The sequence below is a fragment of the Fringilla coelebs genome, assembly GCF_963513975.1.
Source record: "Fringilla coelebs genome assembly, chromosome: 2".
Taxonomy (NCBI): domain Eukaryota; kingdom Metazoa; phylum Chordata; class Aves; order Passeriformes; family Fringillidae; genus Fringilla; species Fringilla coelebs.
In genome coordinates, this window is record NC_140029.1 from 112,600,626 (window position 1) to 112,624,812 (window position 24,187).

At 43.0% G+C, this 24,187-nt stretch overlaps 1 protein-coding gene across 1 annotated transcript in view; it reads right to left on the reverse strand.

Annotated features, from left to right (window-relative positions):
* The window catches only part of CD247 (CD247 molecule), a gene marked incomplete at both ends in the record, with an annotated part of 45,257 nt that continues 21,070 nt past the window's right edge, over positions 1-24,187 (reverse strand). The window contains 7 exons of the mRNA XM_084201072.1: positions 1-66; positions 755-796; positions 1,994-2,050; positions 2,605-2,640; positions 3,294-3,377; positions 4,616-4,669; positions 5,870-5,976. Of these exons, the coding sequence (XP_084057198.1) occupies positions 1-66; positions 755-796; positions 1,994-2,050; positions 2,605-2,640; positions 3,294-3,377; positions 4,616-4,669; positions 5,870-5,976 (446 nt within the window). The remainder of the gene's footprint in view (positions 67-754; positions 797-1,993; positions 2,051-2,604; positions 2,641-3,293; positions 3,378-4,615; positions 4,670-5,869; positions 5,977-24,187) is intronic.

Below are 24,187 nucleotides of genomic sequence, written 5' to 3' on the forward strand. Positions count from 1 at the left end.
TTAGCGAGGGGGCAAAGGCTGCATTTGGAGAGCATCATAAGTGTCCTTGGTTGCTGCACTGAGCCCCTGAAAAATAGAAAACCAGAAAAAGGTGAGGGTGAGGGATGAGTGTGAATGCTTACTTCTGGCTGACTGGCAGCAGCAGGATGGCAGGGGCTCAGTCAGGAGCGTGAGTCTGATTTTTTTCCCCCTACAGAGGTTTTTACTCCTGAGTGATTCTTTGGTGTTTGTGTGGTGCAAATAGCTATTACTTGAAGGCAAGGTACTTTCTGAATAATGATTATGAAAATATGACTACAGCAAATCATCCTAACTAGTTCTGCAGATCTACATTTTATTTGTGTATTATTAAGAGCTAACTGATGCTAGAATGAGCATCCATAATTAAAGGAACAGACATAAAATCATGAACTCTGTTCTCTGGACTTCTATTTGGAAGGGAGGTCAGGTGCAGCTCTGTGTAAGTAAGTTGGCAGTGGGACCTGAGGTGGTTTTGAATCCTGAGAAGCGTCCCCTGAGAGCCCTTCCAGTGATGCCCAGTCCTTTCCCTGACAGCCTGCTCGGTAAGGCAGCTGTGCCCTGTGTTGGGGATCCCAGAGCAGGGGTAGCTGAGGCATCCAACAATGAGGAGTTAGTGAGACACCTGGTACCTGCTTGGGAAACTTCCAGCTGCCTTTCACTTCTCTGTGCCTCCCTGACAGTGCCATTGGATATCCAACCACATGTGAGGGGAGCAGCTGTGGGAGATGCTTACCTGGTAGAGACCTTCATTGCCTTTGCCTCGCCGCCTCTGCTGCTTTGGGAAAATAAAACAAGCGTAGACTGATTAATGGGTGCTTTCCTGATTATGCAAAAAGAAAGAAGCCCCTGAGTTCCCTCCCCCATGCTGTGCTGAGGGTGTACAGGATGTACCAGCTGTGCATGGGCTGGACTCTGCTCTGCACAGGAAAGCACCTGGTAAGTCTGGACCAGCCCAGACATGCTACAAGGGCTGTTAAGGAGAAAATAGAGAGGATAGGAAGTAAAACCAAATTGGTTTCATTTGCTGACCTATTTTTCCTGTCATACTGTTAGAATGTTGCTATTTCTTTGATTCACTGTATGTATAGAGATTTGGCAGCATTTCAGTAGACACTGATTATTTAGTATTAGATTGTATCACAAATGTGTCAAGGAGTAGTGCTTGTTACAGTTAGAATTGCAGCAAGCTATTAAATGATCATATATTTGGAATGGGACAAGGGCTTTGGTGTTTGTTCTGGTCCCTCCAGAAACATTCAAAAAACATGGTGCAACTTTATAACCCCATAGCTCATAGACACAGCTTAACTCTGGCAGAGGAGCATTAGAATAAAAAAGGGGAAGATATTAAATGTTGGTGTTGCTTCAGCATTTCTCGACACTAAACTTTGTTTTGAAATGCCCCTTTTTTCATGTGTCAGAAGGAAATGAAAGGTTATATATATATATGACACTTTGACATAAAATAGAACCTGTGTAGGTCAGAGCAATTTTTCATTTTGCCATAAACAAGTGTCCCCAGATGGTTTGTTTTTGACACAAGCCCTCATCCCCCAGCAGTTTGTGCACAGAGCTAAAAACTCTCTCTCAGCTGTGACTGATGTGTGCCTTCTTAAACATTTGAGAGCAGAGCCGTGGGAAGGAGGATGTTTCCCCTATTCCTTGTCTGAAGTCAGGCACAAGGAGGGGCTGGCACTTGCTCTCCTGATCCTGGAACACCAGCCAGCCTCAGCAGCCTGTGGAGGGGAAACCATAAACCTGCAGCTCTGAACTGCTCTGTAGAAACATGCCCCAAAATCTTCCAGTGCTGCTGGACCATTGCAGCACTTGACACCAGACCTTCCTTCAGCTGTTCCTCACCCATCTCACACCCTCAGCACCCCCAGCCAGGGCAGTCATCAGGGGTTTTCTGGCCAAAAGCTGAAATGTTTTCTGTTGCCATGTTTTCACTAGGAAGGAAAATAAGACTCACCTCTCCCTTCATTCCGATCTCACTGTATGCCTCACCCATCTTGTCCTTCTGCAGCGACTGCGGGCAGAGAGGGGGAAAGAGTCAGTGTGACAATAGAAAAGCCAAGGCACCCCTTGGGTAGGCACATGTAAGACCAGCTGAATTCAGACTGTCTCATTCAATAGCAGTAAAGGTCTTGGAAACAAGCTCATTCCTCAAGTACCAAAGACCCAGCAAGACCCAAGTTAAGACATGAGAATCAACATTCCTTTATCTGCTTTGGAGCACAGGCCACCACGTTTAGCCAGAGTCAGATCAATTCCATCAAGAGGTTCCTAAGCAGCCTCACTTAAATGCACTGGTATTTGGCCTTTGCCAGAGAGCAGGCACAGAGGCCATGCACAGGAAATACTGCAGCAGCAATCACATGGGATCAAGGTTTGTTAGTCACTAGCATTAGGCATTAGCAGGTATCTTGCTCCACATTTTTTTCCACATCTCCCCAATGTGCAGCTGTTAAGTTTTGAACCAGAGCTGAAATTGGGTAGAAGGGGGGAAAGTCTCCTATGAAACAGAACCTCCTCTTCCCAGCCATCCCTCCTTCTCTGCTCCCTCCAGAGTGCTCTACTCACAGTGTAGACAGTGTCCTGAGGGTTCTTTCTCCTCTGCTGTAAAACAGAATAAAAAAGTTGCCCATACATTGCATTACCAGCATTTCCCACCACCTTGTATGTGCTTATGCCTTTGCTCCATGGCACAGCTGTGGCTCTATGGACTTTCCCTGCCCATTCCAGTCCATCCTGCCTCCACCCCTAAGGCTCTGTTCAGACAACTTGTTCTGGGGAAAATTAATTTCACTTTAGCAGTTGGTAAAACTTAGTTCTTCTCTGCTCACCCCCTACAGCTGTCACCTGCTGATGCAGGAGGTTTTCCCTCTCTTTTCTTTTGAAAGTGATGGGCTGTGCAGCACAAAGAGTTGTTTTGGCTGCTGCTCTGCTTTGTGGGTGCTTGTTTGATGGCATCAGACGCAGCGAGCTCTGTGAAACACCCACCGCTGCCGGGCCTCCTCCGCATCCGCCCCGAGCCTGGGTGTCACTTCCCACCCCGAGTGGCTGCGAGCTCCCAGCCCAGCGAGGGGGGCAGAGATCAAAGGGGAGGGGGAGCTTTGCTCCTGCCCCCTGCGCCGCCCGGGTTACGACACAAATCGCGTCGTTCCCTCCCCAGGAAGGCGCTGGGGTGGCTGCCTGTGTGAGCAGCGCTGTGACACGGCGTGGGAGGCACCAGATCAAAGGACAGAGGTGCACATGTGCCTGGAGGTTACCTGGTGTCTCCCGCCCAGCTCGGGGTCTGCTCCTCGCTTTCCTCCCAGAACATCGTAATCGTCTCTGTGCCCGCGGGAGAGTTTCTGAAACGGGAGAGCAAAAGCACTGGATGGACACCATGATAATGAGATTAGAAGAGATCTTAGAAAAGAAAGGGAACCCAGCTCAACTCACAAGGACTATCACTGAACTAGAAATTCTTTTTATGCCCTAATGCAACTGTCAACAAAAATGTCTACATTTAAGCCATGGAAATGACACAAAGCTGCAAACTGTTGCATCAAGAACCTTTCTTAACTGGAAATGAGTTGAAAACTAGAGAGCATGAGGGGGAGGGACTCTGACTTTCATGCTTTCTCTCCCACTGGAGAGCAAAGAGCCAAGAGCTTCATTTTTCTTGCAGAGCTGCTCATCTAAATTTGCATCAAGGAGTTACAGAAATTCTATGCCCAGTACAATTCTTAGCTGGAAAAGGTTACCTTGGACAAAGGCAAAGGAGAGATTACAGGTCAAAATAACACAGCTGACAGAGTGCTGCTTGAAAGGTGATGGGCTACACTTACGCTGAAAAGAAATTGCATTAGTGTTCAGGTATTACAGAGTTAAACAGAACTCATCACAGGATGTGGCTATGGTCAAAAGCGTGAGAAAAAAAAATTAAAAGACAGCTAGACATAGCAAAAATAGCTAGAGTTTAATGCTGCCATGAGTGAGCAATTTAGTGAGGATCTTGTCTCTGTCCTCTTTCACCGCCTAAAGATGGTCAGGGCCCAGGACAAGGCACTTCTCTGGTATGATCTGGTACAAGAGGGCTTGCTGTGGAGCAACAGGAAAGCTTGGGAATGGAGGCACAGGGGCTGTGGTGGCTCAGGCTCCACACACTTGAGAGTGGACGAGCTGCAGGTGCAAAGGCAGCTCCACAGCATTCCTTGGCATTTGCCCTTTGCCCAGCTCGCATCAAACAGCAGCAGCAATAGGGGCAGTGCCTGCACACACACCCAGAGCTCTCACAAACCTATTAGTTCCATGGGGCAGCACAGCAAACAGCCTGAGCTCCTGCCAACCTAGGGCTCAGTGGGCCAAATCAGGAACCAACAGCCCAAAGAGCTCTCCAGCATCTGGCCAGAGTGGTGATGCCAGTAGCTGTCCCTGTGAGGTTTTATCTTTCCTCCTTCCAGCTGCCATGCTGCACACATGTATGGCCTTACTCATTAGCTGGCTCATCCAAAGCTTTTCTGACCAGCAGCCAGTTCACTGTCTCTGTGCCCCAAAAGGTCTGTCTGGATGATGGATTAGAGAACAAAGACCAGCAGTTACTCACGTTGTACACATCATCCTGGCCTGCCCGCAGCTGTGGTCCAGAGGCCTGGCTGAGCTGGAAGAGAGACCATAGAGACCATTCCATGAGCAGAGACACAGTGGCTCCCTCAGTCCTTTCATTCCCTCTCTCCTACCCTCATCAGAAACAGAGCAACCCAGAAGCAGCTCCCTGTGTGGCTACAGGCAATCAAACCCCTGCTGCAGCAGCACTTTTATCCACACAGCAGCCTGCCCTCAGCAGCCAAGTCATTTTATTTCACATAACATCAGTTCACAAACATCTGATTTTGTTCCCTACACACCTGGCCTCCTCAGATTTTGTCTTTCCATTCTCTTCCTGTCATAATCTTGTGCCTCCCTGGGACTTTGGTTCTCCAGCTGCCTGCAAAGTGGTTTGGCTTCCTGCAGGGAATCCCTGCACCCCTCAGGAGCAGCACTTGGCTTGCAGTGCTCTGGTACCGCCCCAATAAGTTAATGTGAGTGGCAGATAACAAAGAGGTAAAGGATTATCCCTTCTGTAGCTGCTCTTTGGCTCAGCTGCTCACAATACTTATGAGAAATCAATTGCTAAGCCAAAATTTTGGGTAAAGAGGGGCAGCTTTGGATCAATGAGAGCAGCTGCTTTGTGTTGTAGTGTTTAAACAAAAACCTGTCAAACTACAGTCTGTATTGATTTACTCTTTTTGAGTTATTATCACATTCAATTCTTTATTAAAAGTAACCTTCTAGCTCAGTCTATATTTAGGCATAGAATCACCTTTGTAGCAATTACACAAGTCCTCTCTTGTGGTTGTTTGGGTTGTTGCATCATCACACTCACAGTATCAAAGATGTCTGAATTGTGGAGACATTTTAATACATCCTTCATAACCTTGCCATTTTCCCTGTATTTTCTGTGTATCCCCCCCTCTCTTTCCAATGACAAAGCAGGAGAAAAAAATCCACATTACTCTTGATCATTTTCTTCCCATCTACAAAATCCAGAATCTCTGATGTATCCATAAGTGTAACATCAAAACACTCTTATATACTCTTCCCCCCTCCATTCATGAACCTTTGGAAAGAACTGCTATAGGTTGCTCAAGTGGACACCAGAAACAGAGGGGGAGAAAAGAAAAAGAGAGAGAGAGAAAGAAAGCAAAAGAATAGAAAAGTCTCATTCTAAGAGATGGTTCCCCTCCACTCCCACTTTCCAGCCCAGGCCAACTACCTTACACCACTAAATCCAAATGGATCTGTGTTGGGTTTGACTGACCTTTGCCTTCACAAAAAGGGCTGTCATGACCACTGCATAAATGAAGAGGAATCCATCCAGCACGTAGCAGAGCCTGGGATCTGTGAGGCCAAGAACTGATGCAGCATCTGCATAAAAATATCAGATACATCAGCAAAGTCATTTTTGTCACTGGGTGCTTGGTAGCATAAATGTGGCAGTGCTGCATAGCACTTCATGGAAAAATAATAGCCAGTGTGAGGGAAACACTGCCCCTTGGCAAAGGAGATGAAATTCTGAATAGAAGAATCATAGGATTAATCTGGTCAAAGAGGACCATGGCAGTCCTTCCCTCTAAACAGGTACAGTTAAACCAGACTGTCCAGGACATCAGCTAGCTGAGAGTACCTCCATGGACAGAAATGTTTGCAAGCTTCCCCAACCAACAGGACCAGTTTATTTTCTGGGAAAACCCAGCAGCATCTCCTGGAGGGATTCATGACTGGGCCTGGTTAAGGCTTCCTTCATCAAGTGTGCGTGAGAAAATAAATTGTTTGGGCAAAATTTTAGGGGAGGTGTTCTCAATTCTGCACTAAAGAAAAAGAAAGATTGACACCATCACATTCAATCCTCCAAGAATAACTTGAACCCATTGCCCCTCATGTTTTCTATGTGGAGTCTCCATTTTTCAGACACCATTTAAATATTTATACCCTGACCACATCCAGCAGGACATGTTAATATTGTTGGGTTTCAGCAGATAAACTTTATAAAACTGCCCCTGTAGCAGTTAAAAAAGATGTAGAAAGTTCACAAAGTATAGCTAAAAAAATCAAAGGCTAAGTAACTATAGATCCAATATACAGCTCCATGTCCATCCCCCAAGGAAAAGCTGTATTGCACAGTTATATAAAAAACCAAACAAATGCCTTAATATTAATCTGAGTTGTGCTTTGTGCAGATTTGGAGGGAGTTCAAAAGAGAAAGACAAAAATTATCAATAACCTGAAAAGCCCTTTGATGAAGATAAACAATCACTGTTCCCTCTGACAGCCTCACACACCCAGAAAAAATACCACAGAGTAGATTTGTTTGTTTGTCTGAACTAGGAGCTTGCATTCATTTTTCCCTAAATCATGCATTTAGAAACAAATCCATTGAAATAAATTGAGATCTTAGATGGTTTTCCTTCTTCCCTCTCTTTTTCTGTCATTTAAAAAATATGGTTCAAGCACTTTATGAAAAATACCCTTCACCACATTTCCTCAGGACTATAAAATTTCATATATATGGGGTAAACAGAGACAGAGAGATTACATTATTTTCCTAACATTGTATATAAAACCAACAAACGAGCTGAGATTACCTTCCTAGAGATTTTCTTCTAAACAGTTCACAGCACAATATTTTACACCAGCCTGGAGGCATCTGAGATGCTGCTGAAGGCAGCATTTTTGGGTCCACTTTGGGTGTCCTGGCCCTGAATTCTCTCTTCTTGTACCAAAGCCAGGCACATTCATAAAATCATCTCAAGTCCAATATTTCTCCAGCGCTAATAAAATCCCCAGACCAGGAGGGGACAAAGCAGGAGACATAGAGGACTGTGGAGATGTCATGAGTGCAGGGGATTTAGCTGTGGCTCTGTGCCAACCACTGTCAACCTTGACTGACTCCGCAGAGCCAACCAAGTGCCCACATGGTGCTTGTGTGGGGCAGCCTGGCCTCCAGCATCCCAGGTAATGCATTAAAGCTGTTCAGTGGGGGAAGACCTGCTGCTCTGGCTGTGACTGTCCCTGGAAAAGCATATTTTGAGACTATGACAGAGTCCAATGTTTAGGGAAAAAACCCAATAAAATGAATAGAATTATTAGAGTGGGAAAAGACGTCAGATATCATCATGTTGAACCTTCAGCCAAATACCACCATGCACACTAAACCATATTGTGAAGTGTCACATCTATTGATTTTTTGAACACTTCCAGGGATGGTGACTCCACCATTTCCCTGGGGAACCTGTTGCAATGCTTAACCACTTTTTCAGTGCAGAAAATTTTCCTCATATCCAACCTTCAAGCTGGTGCAGCTTGAAGCTACTTCCCCTTGTTCTATCTGTTAGTTCGTGTTATTTCCTTTCTTTATACGTTCGATTTCTGTATTCTTAAACAAAGCAAAATGTACAGAGCACTTTCTAAAAAATAACCTTTGAAACGGGGTTCTGGATTAGAAAGTGAGAGAGAAAACAAGACAGAAGGTACAAAACCCATTGAAAGAAAGGTCAAAGAGATAGGAAGCACAATGAACAAGTGGCAGTTGAAACAGTTACCATCCATTCAGGTGAACAGGACCCGTTTGGGTTTTTAAATCGCCAGAGGAGGGGTTACTGCCTCTTCAAAACAGAAGGCCTGTCCCTTAGGCGTCACCAAAATGTGCTTTCTGGCCCTCATCAGCCATGGTCTTGGGGCTGAGGCCCAGGTCGCAGCAGATGAGCTGCTGATGGGAGTTGGGCAGAGCAAAGTGTGCCAGGCCTGAGGGAGCAGCCACACTGAGCTGCCTCACACAGAGCAAAGCACAAACAGTAAACAAATAGCAAAGCACAAATAGCAAATATTTCACTGATGATTCCCACTCTGTTAACCTCACAGGTCACCCAGTGCCTACTGGGAATTGCACAGTGCCTTTCCAATATTCACATACCAGAACTGAGAGGAGACAGTCACTGAGTGGAGCACTGCTCAGGTTTCCAGCCCTCCTCAATCCTAATTGCCTACACCTGGAGCTCTGCCAACAGCTGTGCTTCTGCTCCTGAGACGTTTCTTCCCAGCACCTCCTCCTTCCAAAGCCTGGACTTTTGTCCCCCCTTTCCTCTGCTCCCACCCAGCAATGCAGCCCTGCTCTCCTCTGTGCCCGGGCACTCTCTCCTGCTGCTGCAGGTCCCTGTACTCCACTCCCTGAACACGAGGCTGGCATCTCCCCAAAGCAGCTCTGCCAGCACCTCTGTAACAACCCCCGTGGCCTTTTACTTTCTGAAGCATGGGTGAAGAAAAAAAAAAAAGAAAGAAAGAAAGAAAAAAAGCAATTCAGAAGTGCTGCGGACAAGCAAGTGAGAAAAAGACAGTGGTGAGAGGCTGAGAGCAGCCCCAGGAGCCAGGTAGAGGAAGCCTGGGGCCGGGAGGGAGGCTGCACTGCAGGCGCCCGCCTCAAGAGCCCTGCGTGGTTTCACAGGTTCAAGCCCCTGGCTCAGGCCCAGCACCAGCTCTCCTGCACAGGGCAGCAAACTCAGCTTCAGGCTCCTGCCCACACTGCCTGCTGCTCCAGCCCTGGAGAGACACAGGGAGTCCCAGAACCCACATCCAGTCACCCTGCTCCAAAACATGACATGAGGGGGGATGCTGCACCCCAAAGCTGGCTGGGGTCCAATCCACAGGGCTGGCCCAATCCAGCCAGTACCAATGGGGACCAGCTGAACTGAATCACTGGAACATGGCCTGGACCCTTGAAGCATGCCAGAACATTTCTTTCTAATAGGATTTTCCTCCTCCAATGCTTTTAGTGTGCATCTGGATTGGGTTAGACCATGATTCCTGATAATAGTTTGAGAAATACAGACCGTAAAAGCTGAATTACTTGTAAATCCAGATCACATCTGTCTACCATAAATTTTTTTCTCTCCCATGGGCCTTATTAAGTGATTCATTTAAGGGTTTTACTTTTAGGGGTTACCAAAATTCAGTAACGCAGCTATAAATGAAGCGTTTTATCTTCCTGGAAACAGAGTTTTTCAGTGGAGCCCTGAAAAACCAATCCCATCACAAGAGATTTATTGATGCAACTGTGGTTAAATACAAAGGTGTTTAAAGGCAGATCCTGCAGGGCCTTCTCCCAACAGCCCAGAGCTGCCAGAGCTGCTTGCTGGGCAGCTTTTTTCAGGCACCACCACCTTCTACCAGCAGTGATCCCTGTGACTGGATCGTGGTAGGTGTGATGGGTCTTGCCTCACGGCTGCTGTCTGAGAGCAAAATTCTGAACCCAAGGGAGCTCCCTGGGCTCAGGGAAGAATGAGGGGAGAGCTGAGTACCCTGCACGGTGCTTCACTTCAAGTGTACACAGGCTTGCAGCTGAAAGGACAGCCCAGACTAAATACCTACAAGTTAGCCAGCTAAAATTATTACAGATAATCCTGTTCATAAAGAATGTGTCTATCATGGTGCTTGTTTATATTTATATTTTTCTATGGGTTTTACTCATAGATAGAAACAACAAACAAACCTGTGACCCTTCAGGGATGAAGAAGCAGAGGCCAAATTCTCCTTCACTTGCAGAAGGCAGAGGCTCAAATAATTTGTCATCAATATTCCATCACATATTTGTGAAACACAGCATGGCCCAAAGCAAAGCTGTGCCCTTGAAGTTCAGCATTAGAGTTCATTGTTGTCAGAGGAAACTGCTGATACAATTGAGATTCAGGTTACAAGACCAAATGTTGGGCAGCCCAAATAATTACATTTTAAAAAGGAAAGTATTTTAGGCCATTAGCTTCCAATTTTTTACACCAATGAATGTTAGTCCTATGAAAAGTCAAGGTAAAGTGCTTTAGGATTCCTGTGAGCCCTTCATACTCCTTTTAGGATCCCTTTCAGGGAGGCACTAACACAAAGTTCAAATAATTCAAGTTTCCCTCCGATTTATTTGGAAGAAATAGAGTCAAAAGAAGGAAAATATTATAATGCCACAAGGGATTAAACATTGGTGTTCCTGCCCATGGCAAGGGGTTTGGAACTAGATGATCTTTAAGGCCCTTTGCAAGCCCATTTTTTCTATGATTTTATGATCTTCTAGCACATCACGGAATAAAGACTCTAATAAAAAAGTCCAGGGTACCGTAACAGGAGCAAGACAAGTAGATCTCCAGCTGCTGTTTGATATGTGGGAAGAGGAAATATATCTTCCTTTTCAGTCTGAAGGTGGAGAAGATTAACTTTGAATATATAATTAAATAAGGCAGCCTTTCACCCTCCAAATCCTTCCAGAGCCTCGTCAGAAACAGAAAGGAGGGGAGTGCCTTGCTCATCTCTGGAAGGGGACTCCTTGCTTCATCAAAACAGTCAGTCATTCTCAGAAAAAGCAACTGCTTTCACTTCTCAGTTTAGCAAGGACTCGGTGCAAAGGGCTTTCCTGAAGCAAGCCTGGTGTTGCCTCCTAGAGACAGCAAACCATGCACAGGGCAACTGCAGATGTGGATATCCAACAAGCTGGGCTGACAGCTGCAAGCTGCGCAGCTCTTTCACTTTTGTAGGGGGTTTAGATTAGGCACAAGTGCTTTTACTAGACCCATCTTCATCAGGGACAGCAAAAGTTTAATCCAGTTAATGCAAACGGTGTTCCCCACTGTAAATTTTCTAGTGTCTAATTCAATCTGGTGTTAAGTGTACAAAGAGGCAAGAATTATTATTCAAATGCTTCTAGGTCACTTAGCCTTTTCCTTGCCCTACCAACTCTGCCCCACAGCAGTAACTCACCCCAGAGTGATTTACTATCAGGTGGCCTTTTCATTCCAGCTCCTACAACCCCGTGCACATGACGGAGGACCACATAAAAGAATTGAGCCTCCTTGTCTCCCTGGGAATCCCAAAGAGACTTCACAGCTGCAAGGCTGAAGGAAGAGACACCGAGTCAGGCACAAGATGCTGCTGATCACAATCAGATGTGTTTCTCTGATCAGTGACCGCTTCTCAGAGTGGCAGACATTTCCCTAAGTACTTTAAATTAGCATTTTTAAGTTACACTTTACAGCTAGCTCATGGGTTTTGTAATCAAATCTACTGATAACGAGTAGAACAATTCCCAACCAGAAGATTTATAACGCATTCCCACTCGCTTTTATCCTATTTCAAACTTCCAAAAGTCATTAAGCCCAGGTGGGCTGTCCCACTTGGTGGGAAATGGTGGGATCTGAACGCAGAGATGCACAGGCCCAGCAAGAGCCTCACCAGGGCTGGTGTCCCAGCCTGAGCTTGACTGCAACTGCCTTGATTTGCTGCAAGCAGAGCAGTAAAAAATCTCTCACAAGAACACAAGCTAAGGGTGGAGGTGCTGGAGGGAGAATTGCAGCGATAAGGCCATTTACAGAGAGCAGTCAGCCCATGAGCAATTCCTTCCCCTGCAGCCAACATGCACCAAAGTTAGGAAAGTGACAGGAGCCATCCCTGATGTATGCTCAAAACCATGCCTGGACACTCAACATTGCTAATCCTACTGGAGTCGAATCAGGGGGTTTTTATTTCCTTTTTCTGGGATCAATTTCCACCTGAACTCACCAATAGCACCAGGTCTAACCAGTGCCAAAAGAGCCAGAGTAAGGAAGGACAGCAAACTCCCAGCAATGAAAACAATCCACTTTCCTAGGTTAAGTTCATAGCAGCACTTTTTAAAACCCAGGTAGCTGTCACTCAAGACTTTCAAAACATTTCTCATACAACGTTTTTCAGCAGATAAATGAACCACAGGGAAGGCAGACATACGAGATAGAAGAGTGGTGGGAAGGCTGCAAGATTTACTTTAGCAGGACAACTAGGAGCAGACTGTTTTAAGGCTAGCAAAGCCTCAAGATATTTTCAGTGCAACATCCACTTGCAACGAGGCTTCTGAGGGTGAAGAAATTCCTAGTGAAGCTTGGTGTCAAGGAGGGAAATAGTTAAATCATCTGCAGATGCAGTGGGCAGGAAGGAGGTTACACCAACGGCTGCGGCTCTAAACCCTGCAGTAGCTGCACACACCGGGAGGGAGAGGTTTCAGAGCAGTGCCCTGCCGCTGACCCACTTAGTGGGGAGATGTGTGTGTCATGTCCTGCCCCTACCAGAGGATGCACAGGGCAATAAAACCTCTCCTGTGCAACAGCAAGTTATGTACAGAGTAGAGAGAAAGGGTGATTAAGGATATGGTTAATATTAATTCCCTGCATATTTTTCCTGCAGCATTGCTCAACAAAACTTAGCAATAATAAGACTGAGACCACTGAGGAATATTCCACTCTGAAAGGAGCACATGAAGCATTTCACAGGCCTCATATAAAAAGAGCCAATGGATGAGCTCTCACAAAATGGAAATATCACAACAAACTTTGCCTGGGTCCTCGACGGACTCCTTCAGCAAAGGGTCTCAGAACAAACCCTAATTCCTTGGAATCACACATTCCACTGGAAAAAAAAAAAAAAAAGGAATTGCTTCTTCCACCTCTGAAATGCCCTTCCTCTGATTTGGGAGCATCCACATTTCCATAGCATCTGGCAACTATGCAGCTAAGATTTTATGGCAGAGCAAAGCACTGCTGAGGAGAAAGGGCTTTGTCATGCATCTGCAAGTGGGACAGGGATTTATTTATCCCTGTTAACACCTCACTGCTGAGGCTGTGCTCCTCTGTCCAGTGACAAACTATGGCTGGTACATCTCCATTGCTGCATTTTGTTAAGAGCCACCTGAGGAACTACACCCAACTTTAGAAAACCTTATCTCAGAGGGCATTACAGGATAAGGGGAGAAAAAAAAGCTGTATTTTGAAACACACCTTCTCACACATAGGTAGGAAATGGCAAGAATGAAGAGCTTATATATAAATTTTGACTGGAATAAAGACAGTTAGAAAGCAATACATTCTGGTGCGGGGTGGGAGAAATAGGAAGAAAGAATTTCCTTATCATTAATGACTTTATGTAATACCTTTATTTCACCAACTATAAGATAAAACCAATACATTAACTGTCAAAAATACTGAAGTGCTCTCAAAAGCTCAGGCACTGGAAGCTGGTATCTTCTTAATTGCTTCTCTATGGAAACACACTTGTAGGAAAAAAAATCCAAAAACCCAAGGAAAAGGACCCCAATCTCTCATCACAAAGAAAATTTCCTGTTTATTTACACTATGAGTTCAAACCATTCTATGGCAGTATTTGGAACTCAGATGAAGTAATTGTGATTTACCCATTGCGTGCAACTAATATTAAAATTTGTAAAGTTAATTCCAATAATCACTTGGGAATACATTGAAAATCTGGAAAGATTAGCTACCATGAATAATTTAAATTAATTTTGTCCACATCACTAAATTTACCCAACTGGTTTTTCTTCAAGATTTTTTGTTAAAAGATTTTCCAGAAATTTAGCCAAGAGAAATCCTATTCTGTTGCTTATGACTAGATTTAGTTTAGTTTTGTTTTCCTGGAGGAGTGGCACAGCTGTTTCAGAGGATTTAGATCCCTTGTGTTTATTTTTTCCATCTTAACATAGACAAGCAGCTCTCAGCCACTTACCAGATATATTTTACAGAACAATTCTGTTCATACCTTCAAGTTTCAGAGCACCTATTTGAAGCAGCCACTTGAGATGGGATATTATGTTGTCTCTGATTTTTCTCACTCCAACTAATTTTGTAAGTGTAGAATCACGCACTTGTACTGCCACTGCATTCATCTAATTGCTTGTCAGCCTCATAAAACATGTTCCTTTTAAGATCTTTAATGCTGCTTCAAAAATGGATGAAAATTTTGAAATTATGTTTACTTTAAACCGCCCCTCTCTCCCACAAAAAGCCAGATTGGGAAGCCTCTGGGATGTGGAGAGAGATAAAAAGGCTGTGTAGATACTGTATTTGTTTGCTTTCTGTGTGCAGCTGAGATGGATTTAGAATGCAAAGGAAATTTATATGAGCACCATTTTTCATAGCACTGGGAGCTTAGGTCAGCTTTATTGAAAGCACAGTTTGGGAAAGTGCAGTCACAGAACTGCTGGATGGAGTGAAAAATTGCTAAGTGATCAAATGCCCACAGAAAATAAATTTTCTTCTAAAAGGATCCTTAGTGTTTAATTTACTTTTTGTACTCTGTGAGAAAAATCTTTCTTCTACTTCTATCCATTACAAGTTTTTCTTGCCATGGAACCCTTTATTGTCTATCGTACTATCTAAAGTACCTAACAAAAAACTGGGTAGCCAGAAAATGCATGGGCTTGTACAGGACAAAACACTCTCCTCCCTTAATACAAATGCTTTTCTGAGATTAGTTGTGATGAATCCATTATTCATTCACATCTGGACTTGGTGTGTATTCCTAATAGGGCAGAGGGGAAGAGGGAAGGTACCAGGGACCCTATTCAAGGTGCTTTGCAGTGGCCTCATCTGTGCTGCCAGGAGTTTCTGGCAAGCCTGGAATTAAACCCATTAAGCAAAGTGTTATCCCACAGAATTAGCCATTAGATGTGCATTAATTATTTCAACCTATCCCCTGAAATCCATTTGGAGAAGCTGCCCTGTTCTTCAGACAAAAAAAGTGAAGCTGTGGGAGCTGATAGCACTCACGAGGATTGTGCTGGGGTTTATCGCATCCAAACGGAGGAAGAAACTCAAGTGAATGTAAAATGTCCTGGTTTTCTTCCCAGTAAAGAGCAAATTCCAAAATGGGTGTATTCATTCCCCACACTATTGATTTGAGATTAGCAAAGGCCATTTAATTCAATGAGAACAGGTTTAGCCACAGAGCAGACATGCACACCTTCAAAGATACACAAGAAACGGGAGTGTGCATACATAATTCAAATATAAATGCAAATGTTTTTTCTAACACACTACATTTCATTATACAAAAAATATTTACTCAATCTAACATTTAAATTTGGAGAGTATACTCTACACATTTTTTTTCTGGAAAATTAATTTTTTAAATACTCTTTAAATTTGCTGTATTCTACCCTGCTTACAGAGCAACCTGACACCTGTTCTTCTGCAATTCATTTTCACATGCCTACACATTAGAAGTTGGAGGAAAAGAAAAGAAAAAAAAATTGTGTCTGAATCCTTTAATTTAAAAAGTATTCTTTCTATAGAAATATATCCTAAAGCTGTATTTCTGTTTTCTCAACAAAAATTATCAGTGGTTTGCTCCAAGTCCATTGCAAGAGCTACATTAGAATTATTTACTACAAGGCACAAGAGCAGGAAGGACTGAATGGTTCAGCTCATTGCACAGCACCAAATATATATATTTAACTCTCCAAACATTTCTGCATTTCCACTGAAAAAGAGCGCAGCACATGCACAAAATACAAAGTCCGTGCACACAAAGCAAAAGAAGTCTGGCTTTGTAACCTGCTCTACCTAATACTGTTTAGGATATCAAACTGGTTCACCAAAAATGATGGAAAATAAAATCACTATGTATTTCTGCTCTCAGTCGATTTTCTGCTTGGACAGGACAAAAAAAGTAATTTCCTAACAGATTCCATGCACCTGAAATTTATTGAACACGACGGCATCCACTGTCATATAGCGAGTTTTTATCTAAATTAAATTATATAGGGATGTAGATACAGCTACAGAGCAAACATTATCTTAATTAATTCATTTCATAAAGACGCATTTAATTACATACGCTGGGAAAAAAGAATGAAACCCAAACAGCGAAATCATAAGCAATTCTGCATAGATCTTAGACAATATTACTTTACCAAACTAGTGCCACAAGCCCCCTGAAGACAAGTTTCCCTGCTAGCAACACCCATCCTCCTCCAGTGTCCCACTGTTAAATATCTCACTCTTGTAAGTTTATGACCAGAAAAACATCCCTAAAAGAGAAGTCTGACCAGCTGGGACAGAGAAAATCTGTTCAGTTATTTTATTATCATGCTAACAATTGGTGATCCAAACAACAATTTTCAGATATAGCTTACAACAATAAAAACAATTTCTTCTCTTTTCCCTGTAACATTTCTAAACACTGTCAAAATGGTGGCAGCATAAAAAGTGAAAAAATACTTGTAAAATCCTATGCAAAATTATTACGTACTCTTTAGAAGCAGCAATTGAGTTGCAGTTTTATGCCGCTATTTATAATCTAGGTAAGGCTAAATAAAGGATAACACTGAACATAATGCTTCACTTAAAATTCTCAGCTGACTATGACACAGAAATACCCTCCTGGTGGGCTGTTCAGAGATTAGAATTTCTGCAGCTTTTAAGAGATTAAATTCTGCAGCTGGTTATGCTGTCTGCAGAATAACCCCATATCAGATATTGGGCATAGTTAGAATTAATGCACAACCAATTTGGAATTCAAGACACACCTGTATAATTAAGATTTTAAAAAAATCATATTTCAAAATTAGTTGTACTTTCAGTTTTTTGGGAAGTGTCAGTAAATCATGTTTTAAAAACAAAAACTCTGCCATTTGAATTTCTCTTAGCAGAATACTGCAATTGGAGTGAAGAGGGTACATTTGTCTGTTTGCATACAGACTTGCTTCCAGTCAGAAACTTCAATCTTTTGCAATCTCAGAAAGATCAAGCTCTACTGGCAGATGGACAGCTTAAATTTTACCGTCCAGAAAGGTACCCAGCAGTGCTGAAATCAATCATAAAAACTCTCAATAATGTTATTAACACATGTGGATCAACTTGTGAACTCTTGACTCCCAGAAACCCTGACTGACTACTGATTTCCACAGAAATGTTTTGTGTTTATTCTGTTGTGGTGGAGTCTGATGGCACCAGCATTTTCATGGAAATAAGGCATAGTCATTTTGCTCAATGACTACTCACTTTACAACTGAAGAAGCAAAATTGATATCCTTTTCTTCAGTGAAGAATTGTATTTTATTTTCATTACTGACCAGAAGTGTAAAAGTGAAAAAGCCAGTTCCACATACTGCTTGTAATATTACAGAGAATTTAGCATTACACTCCCAGTTGTTTTTGTTCAAGTTCCTCAATTCACAAATGCATCACTAGGTCAAAAGAGAACCCGAACGGTTTCTGCAAAACTATGTCTGGCTTTATTTTAAAATATCCTTTTTAACCTTATTAGGTCACGTAGGAATCAAATCTAGAGCACAAGCATGGAGATAATTATAAGGTGTTGAATTCGAATGATCCCACTCAAACAACTGCTGCACAAACTTCCTGAGTACTTGTCAAAAGGCCAAGAAAGTGCATTTTATGCAGGCAATCTTAATGGTGGGAAATGACAGAAAACAAAGTGATGTCATCAAATTATTTTCTATAGTTACCAGAGTGTTCCATGCTGTCTTATTTGTAAAATCACTCTGTGCTGTAAAAAGTTAGACAAAATAGGACTTAGAGCACGAACAAGTACTTGCAGTGTAATGGTGTTCTCAATGCTTGTCAGGAAAGCTCAGGGAGGAACAGAAAACCCAGAACCATGACATCAGCCAAGGACACTCTTTCATGTTTGCTGCCCCCCTGGGCATTGCACACCAGACACTCTCCAGGCTGGTTTTAATAATAGCTTTATAGCCATAGTTAAGAAGAGAATGACTGCTTTATTATCCTTCACAGACAGATAAATCACATTTCTTACACCTACCCAACTGGCTCACCTCTGTGTTACAGCTTTCCATCCTGACCGCTAATTGTCCTTTAATCAGGTTTTGTTAATGATGCATTCCTCTGGGTACAGACCATACCAGAGATACCGTATGACTTACCTTTGCCTTTCTTTTACATTCTGGATGTGCAGTACTTTGGTCAGAAGAGATCAGGTCTGTGTTTCAGCATGGACCATACAAATTAGGGTTTGATCCCACGCTCTCAGAAAAACAAATCCATTTTCTTGCTCCAACACCTTGCTGCTGCATCCTGGTGCAGCCCCAGAAAATCCCCCATCATTTACCACAGAGCAGCTGCACAAAACCAGCCAGGCCATTTCAGGAACTGTTCAGGAGCTGTTTGCCCAGCAGATCACCTGTGATTTTTCTGGTTTATTCTGGCCTGCCAAGGGGCAGGACATGAGCTCAGTGGTGGAGGAAGCCTTCTCCCTGTATGCTTCCCTCCAGCACTGCACAAGCTGGCTCTGGGCCCCATTGCCACAACACAAGGTAGGTTCTTCTGTCAGAAATCTCCATCCTTTTTGTTTCTTCGGTCAGGTTAACATCACTAATTGTGTTTATTTTTTTCCTATTCCTTTCCTTCAACCTTTCTTCCTTGTTCAAAATACCTGATTTCTGGGAAGACCTTTGAGTATTTTGAAGATCTGGCTACGAAGCTGATTATGAAATGGCTTGAACACTTCACACAGGTTTTTCCCCTGCTGAGACACTCTTGGGGGCCATGCTCGCCTGCCTGACAGCAACCACAAGATCCATGCCCACGGAGTCCCTTTCACTTATAAACTGTGACAACAAAGCCAAGCTCCTGGTCCCTCACTCATGCACACCCTGGCCCCCTCAAACCTCAAAGCGCAGCGTGACGCTTCCCTTCGACAGATACAGATCTACCCCCCACACACCGCCCTGGCAAAAACACATCTGAGACTCTCCTGAGCTCAGACAGCCAACGCCAGGTGTGTCTGGGAAAGCACTTGCTAAGAGCAGCTGAAAACTCCTCTAACTGAGATAGAAATTGTTACCTCAAAATAAAGTAAGTGTAGGAGCAGGCTTTATAATTTCAGGGCTCTTCAACCTCTCTTTTTTTTGCAGCAGGAATAAAAAAAGCCAACAATACGAACAAAAAAATGGCAGCACCTTAAGTCTGGGTCACAGGTATTGTTTTCCCAAACTTGGGACCTTAAGCAAGCAATCCTCTGAGAAACACATGAGCAGCCCTGGAGATGGGTGACCCCACAGAGGCAAGAAGCAGCAGCAACATCTGGGATCAGTGTCCCAGCTCTGCTCCGTGGCAGGCCCTGCAGAAAGACTGCACAGGCTTTCAGCCCACCAAAGAGGCGTCACACCTACCCCACTACACAGCATGAGCAGGGACTGCTTTTCCTTTGAAGTACCTGGCTCCAAAGAAAGCCCTTTTGACACCCTCCAGGCAATATGTGTATGACACCATCTTACACAGCAACACTTTTTTTTTTTTAAGTTAAAGGGTGGTGGAAAAGATTGTTTGTTTGTTTTCAAAACATGACTGTCTTTGTGGGAGTTACTGCATTCATCCATGAAATAGGACATGTCTGCAGAGCTCAGCAGAGAGGACCTAATGCCTCGACACAGAATGTCCTGCATCTCTGCTGCCTGAGCTGGGAAATTTGGCTCTCAGCATGTCCTGGGAGCTTGGAGAAAAAAGAAAAAGACAACATTAAATGATCTTGTGTTGTAGTGCCAGACTAAGGCTGCAGTAAGGCAGTGTGAGTCCAAACGCTGCCAGACAGGCTCAGGCAGAAAGAGAAGGTGGCAAGTTGTTTTTCCTTCTTCTGTTTTTTCTTCTTCCATTTTTTTAAAAGGCAAAAGAATTTTTTTTTTTTTCCAGAAGACAACTTTGACTCTGAATTCAAAATTGCCAGACACAAAACTAAATTCACATCCATATGGAATAGCCACTGATACATAAACTCTTCTTGTTTATGCACAGGACCATGAATTGCAGCATGAATTTTCTGAATATTTCTTGACAACTCCCACTCCTTCATAATGAGCAATTGGAAAGTTTCAATCTGAATAATTGACTTTATAGATTTAGGGAAAAACAAGTCAGTTTACTATGACAAAGAGCAAAAAAAGCCCTGTTTGTGCTCTCTGGAGTATGCTATATTGGTTTCTGTGAGCAGGCAACAAAACAGTTTGTCATTCAGAAGTTTAAACCCAAATCTTATGATGTTAGACTATATCCTTCTCACAAGAAATAGAAATTTTAGGTAATCACAAAATACAGTGCTGCTCAGAGGTATGGTATTTTAGAACTCCTGATATTAGCTGCTGCCAGAGATGCAAAAGCATCAAAAAAATCTGTATTTGAAGGTTTACTTCTTATTCAAGAACATTTCGCCCCTTCATTCCAAACACGTGCTGAAGTTGAAATAATCAAAATAAAAATCTATACTGAACTTTCGATAAACATCTTCAATTTGACAACACTGGTATTGCCTTTGCCCCATTATTTTGCATTTATGTAGCCTCAGAGCATTCTCCTCCTGAAGTGACTATTCATAAGCCAGTGACAGATACACTGAAAGAAATACAGAGATATAAGAGGATTCCCTTCCTGCCACCTTCCAGAGCTGCAGGACTTGGCTAAATCAGTGATGCTCTTCAGTTTAAGTGAGCACCTCAAACATTTGGGTTCACCCATTGCCATTTTCTCTCACTTAGGTGCAACGTGTTCACTGCCTTTCCCTTCCACATAAACATAGGTGCAATACCATAGACCAAGGGTTTGTGTACATATATTCATGGATACACCACATAACCCTCACACATATTTTTATATGTGTGTCTATATCTACATACACTCACCCAAGCCATTTCTTCTGTCTGTGGAAAAGAAGAGTAAGCAGCTTCGAATGGATTCATAAAAACAGACAATAACATATTTTCCACTTGAGCAGAGAGGAACTACAGATTCATTTATAATTTAACTCCTCTATTTAAAGGAAGAGACCTAAACAATACAGACAAAACAGTGGAAAATTAAAGCATTTTGTCTGTTCAGCATTTTCTGTCCTGTTCTTGCTCGTGGTAAACAGTCCTACCAGTGGGCAAGCCCCGCTTCAGCTCATCCCTGAACACACTGGTATAGCCAGGGAACATCTGATGCCCGAGGCAGACAGCAAGGAAATGTCTTGCCAAGAGAGCCAGGCCTGTTCTCCCTGGCCAAAATCTGTTGTTCTGGATGGGAGTGTGATGTTTTCCTGCATACAGTCTGGGCTTTGCCAGCACTAATAAGGTGCCAACTCACCTACATCGGGGACGGTGCTGAAGCTCAAAACAACATGCACTTGTTAGTACTCACATCCACATGCTAGCTCTGCCTAAGTCACTATCATCTATTTCAACAACCTGAGACATCTGTTATCACAGGCAATCAAAAAGGCTGTAGACTACATTCATTCACACCTCACATATCCCAAGATCATGACAAAAGAGCTGCATCCTCTGTTTTCTTTCTAATCAGTTTCTTTGCCATAAGCACTTCCACATTTTTCTATCATTGAGAAGTTAAAAAAGGGGTATATTTTTGAAGAAAAATCCCTAAAGACCTGGTCAAACACATGAATCCCAGCAGCTAAAGTTTGAAGAAAAATTATCACTTTTTTGAGACAGATGAGAAATTAAGGACAGGTCAGAGATGTGATCTTTGGAGGATAAAAAAATCAGGGTAATAAATGAATGCAGCACATGGTATCTTAGGTTATTGGGGAGTTTGTGTGGCACTATACAGTGCGTCCTTAACTGCATGGACAAAAGAGCCATGAAATCAGATGTTTGCTTCTTTCTCTGTTTATATACAGTGTTCCTAGCTACTGAGTACTTGTCACAGCCCAGCCACCAGTCACAGAAGCTAAACAGTTAATCAGTAAGCTGAAAGAAAAGAAAAGTCTGTGGGAGAGCATGCTGCATCTCTCCTTCAAAATACTGCACTAGTAAAGCCTAAAAGATAGCAGAGCCTCAAATACCAGAAGTTACAGGGCACCAGAAAGCAAGATGATAAAGTACACAAACTACATTAAGTAGAGCCTGCTAATGTTTGTAATAAAAAGGACTAAATTGTTAATTGTTAGAGAGAGAAAAGACTTCAAAATAATAGTATTTTTTAAAAATTAACACATTATTTCTCGCCTGCTTTTGACCATAAAGTCTTCTATTGTGAGCACATATGTTGCATTTGGTATTTAGACCATGTTACAAGAACATTTTTCTTTGCAAAGGAAGAACACATTAAATTTCATGCTCGATGTGTTCATTTGTGCTAAAGGAGAAGTAACTGCCCAGGGCCCAGATTACATCCGCCTCAAAGCAGCAAACCAAAGCTTCAAGTTAAACTGGTAGGTTAATTGCCTGCTTGAACATCCTTTTCAACCTTGAGATGAACATGATAACTCACCCAAAAAAGCTGAAAAGCTCAATTAATTTTTGTCCCAGTGCAGAAATTGGTATGTGTGCTCTAAGACACTCCAGTGATGGAAATTCATATCTTCTGGTGCCCCAGACTGTTAGCTGAGTTTGCATGCTAAAAAGTTCAAGTTACGTCTATCAATTTGCTATAAATAAAAATGGTGTTTTCATTGCAAACACTCCTGTTGTTTTTCTTCTAAAAAAACCGAGATCTTTTCACAGTAAAGAGTGGCAAAAATGCAGTTTTTAATACTTTGTGCTGCTGGCTTGCATCCATCGTAATATTAAAAAAGAATGAACGCTCTGTCTTTGCTGAAAGGCCCATAATGGAGCACAATGGCTCAGAGCACCTCTTTGGAGGAAATTATAATTTGCAAGCATTTTCTTTCTGAAAATTGGCACTCTGAATTTTTGGGGTTGTTTTTCTAAAATATCAAAGGAAAGATAAAACCATGTACACTTCCATGCAATACTTCATTTTTAATTCTCATGAAGTCTCATTTTTAAATATCAAACAATACATCTTTTCTAAATCAAAGAATCTTCTGGTTGTTATGAGAAAACTCTTAAAAAACCCCACAATTATACAGATAAAAGGTTTCCACTTGGCTCTGGAAAAGTGTTTTTAAGTCTCTCTATTTTGGGATCTAAGTTCTGGTATGATTTAGTAACATTCCTTTGTTATGCTGGTATTGGAAGATCATAACTTATCTATTTAACTTACTACAATTATACAAGAAACCTTGTAGCATTCCAAATTTAATTTAGTCTACACCATTTCAGATGGAGAAAATTCAACAACTGAATGGCAGAAACCCATTTATTTAAAACATTCCCTTTTTTCGTGCCCCAGGATCTCCTCTGGGATATTTCCCACCTTCATCTCTAGTGCACAGACCTATATCCCCAGCCTGCAACCCAAAGGGCAGGTGGCACAGGCCCCCCAGAGTGCAATTTGACCCGGCTGGTTCAGCACAAAGTCGGCAGAGAGCTGCGTGGCTCAGCTCTGCCGGGCAAGCCCCAGCCCAGCTGCTCGCTGCTGTTTACGATAAAAGGTGACCCCACGGGAGGCAGCCTCACCCACAGAAACACCCCAGTTCACAGAAGTCATCCCTTTCTCACTCTCCGTGGGGTTTTCTGCTGCTTGTTTCAGTCCCCACAGGGCAAGGACGATTTTCCAGCTGTGCCTCAGAGTCACAGCTGGGGATGCTCTGGCTCTTGGGGGAATTTACAGAACCTTCTCCCACCCAAGTCCACCTCCTTGCCACTACACCCCTTCCCACTGCAGAAACCTTTCCAGTTCATCTCCACACCTGCAAATTTCAGACCGATATCCACGAGGTACAGTGAGGTCAAAAATTTGAGATAGACCACTGAGAAGCATCCAGCAGCTCCCAAAGCTACAAACACAGCAAGGGCTCCTGAGCCAACCACAGAAGGACAGCGAAAAATGCGTAGAGGCAGGCAAGCACATTACTACTGAAAAGGTAACAGCAAATTTAGATAGGATGTGGTGGAAACAGCAGA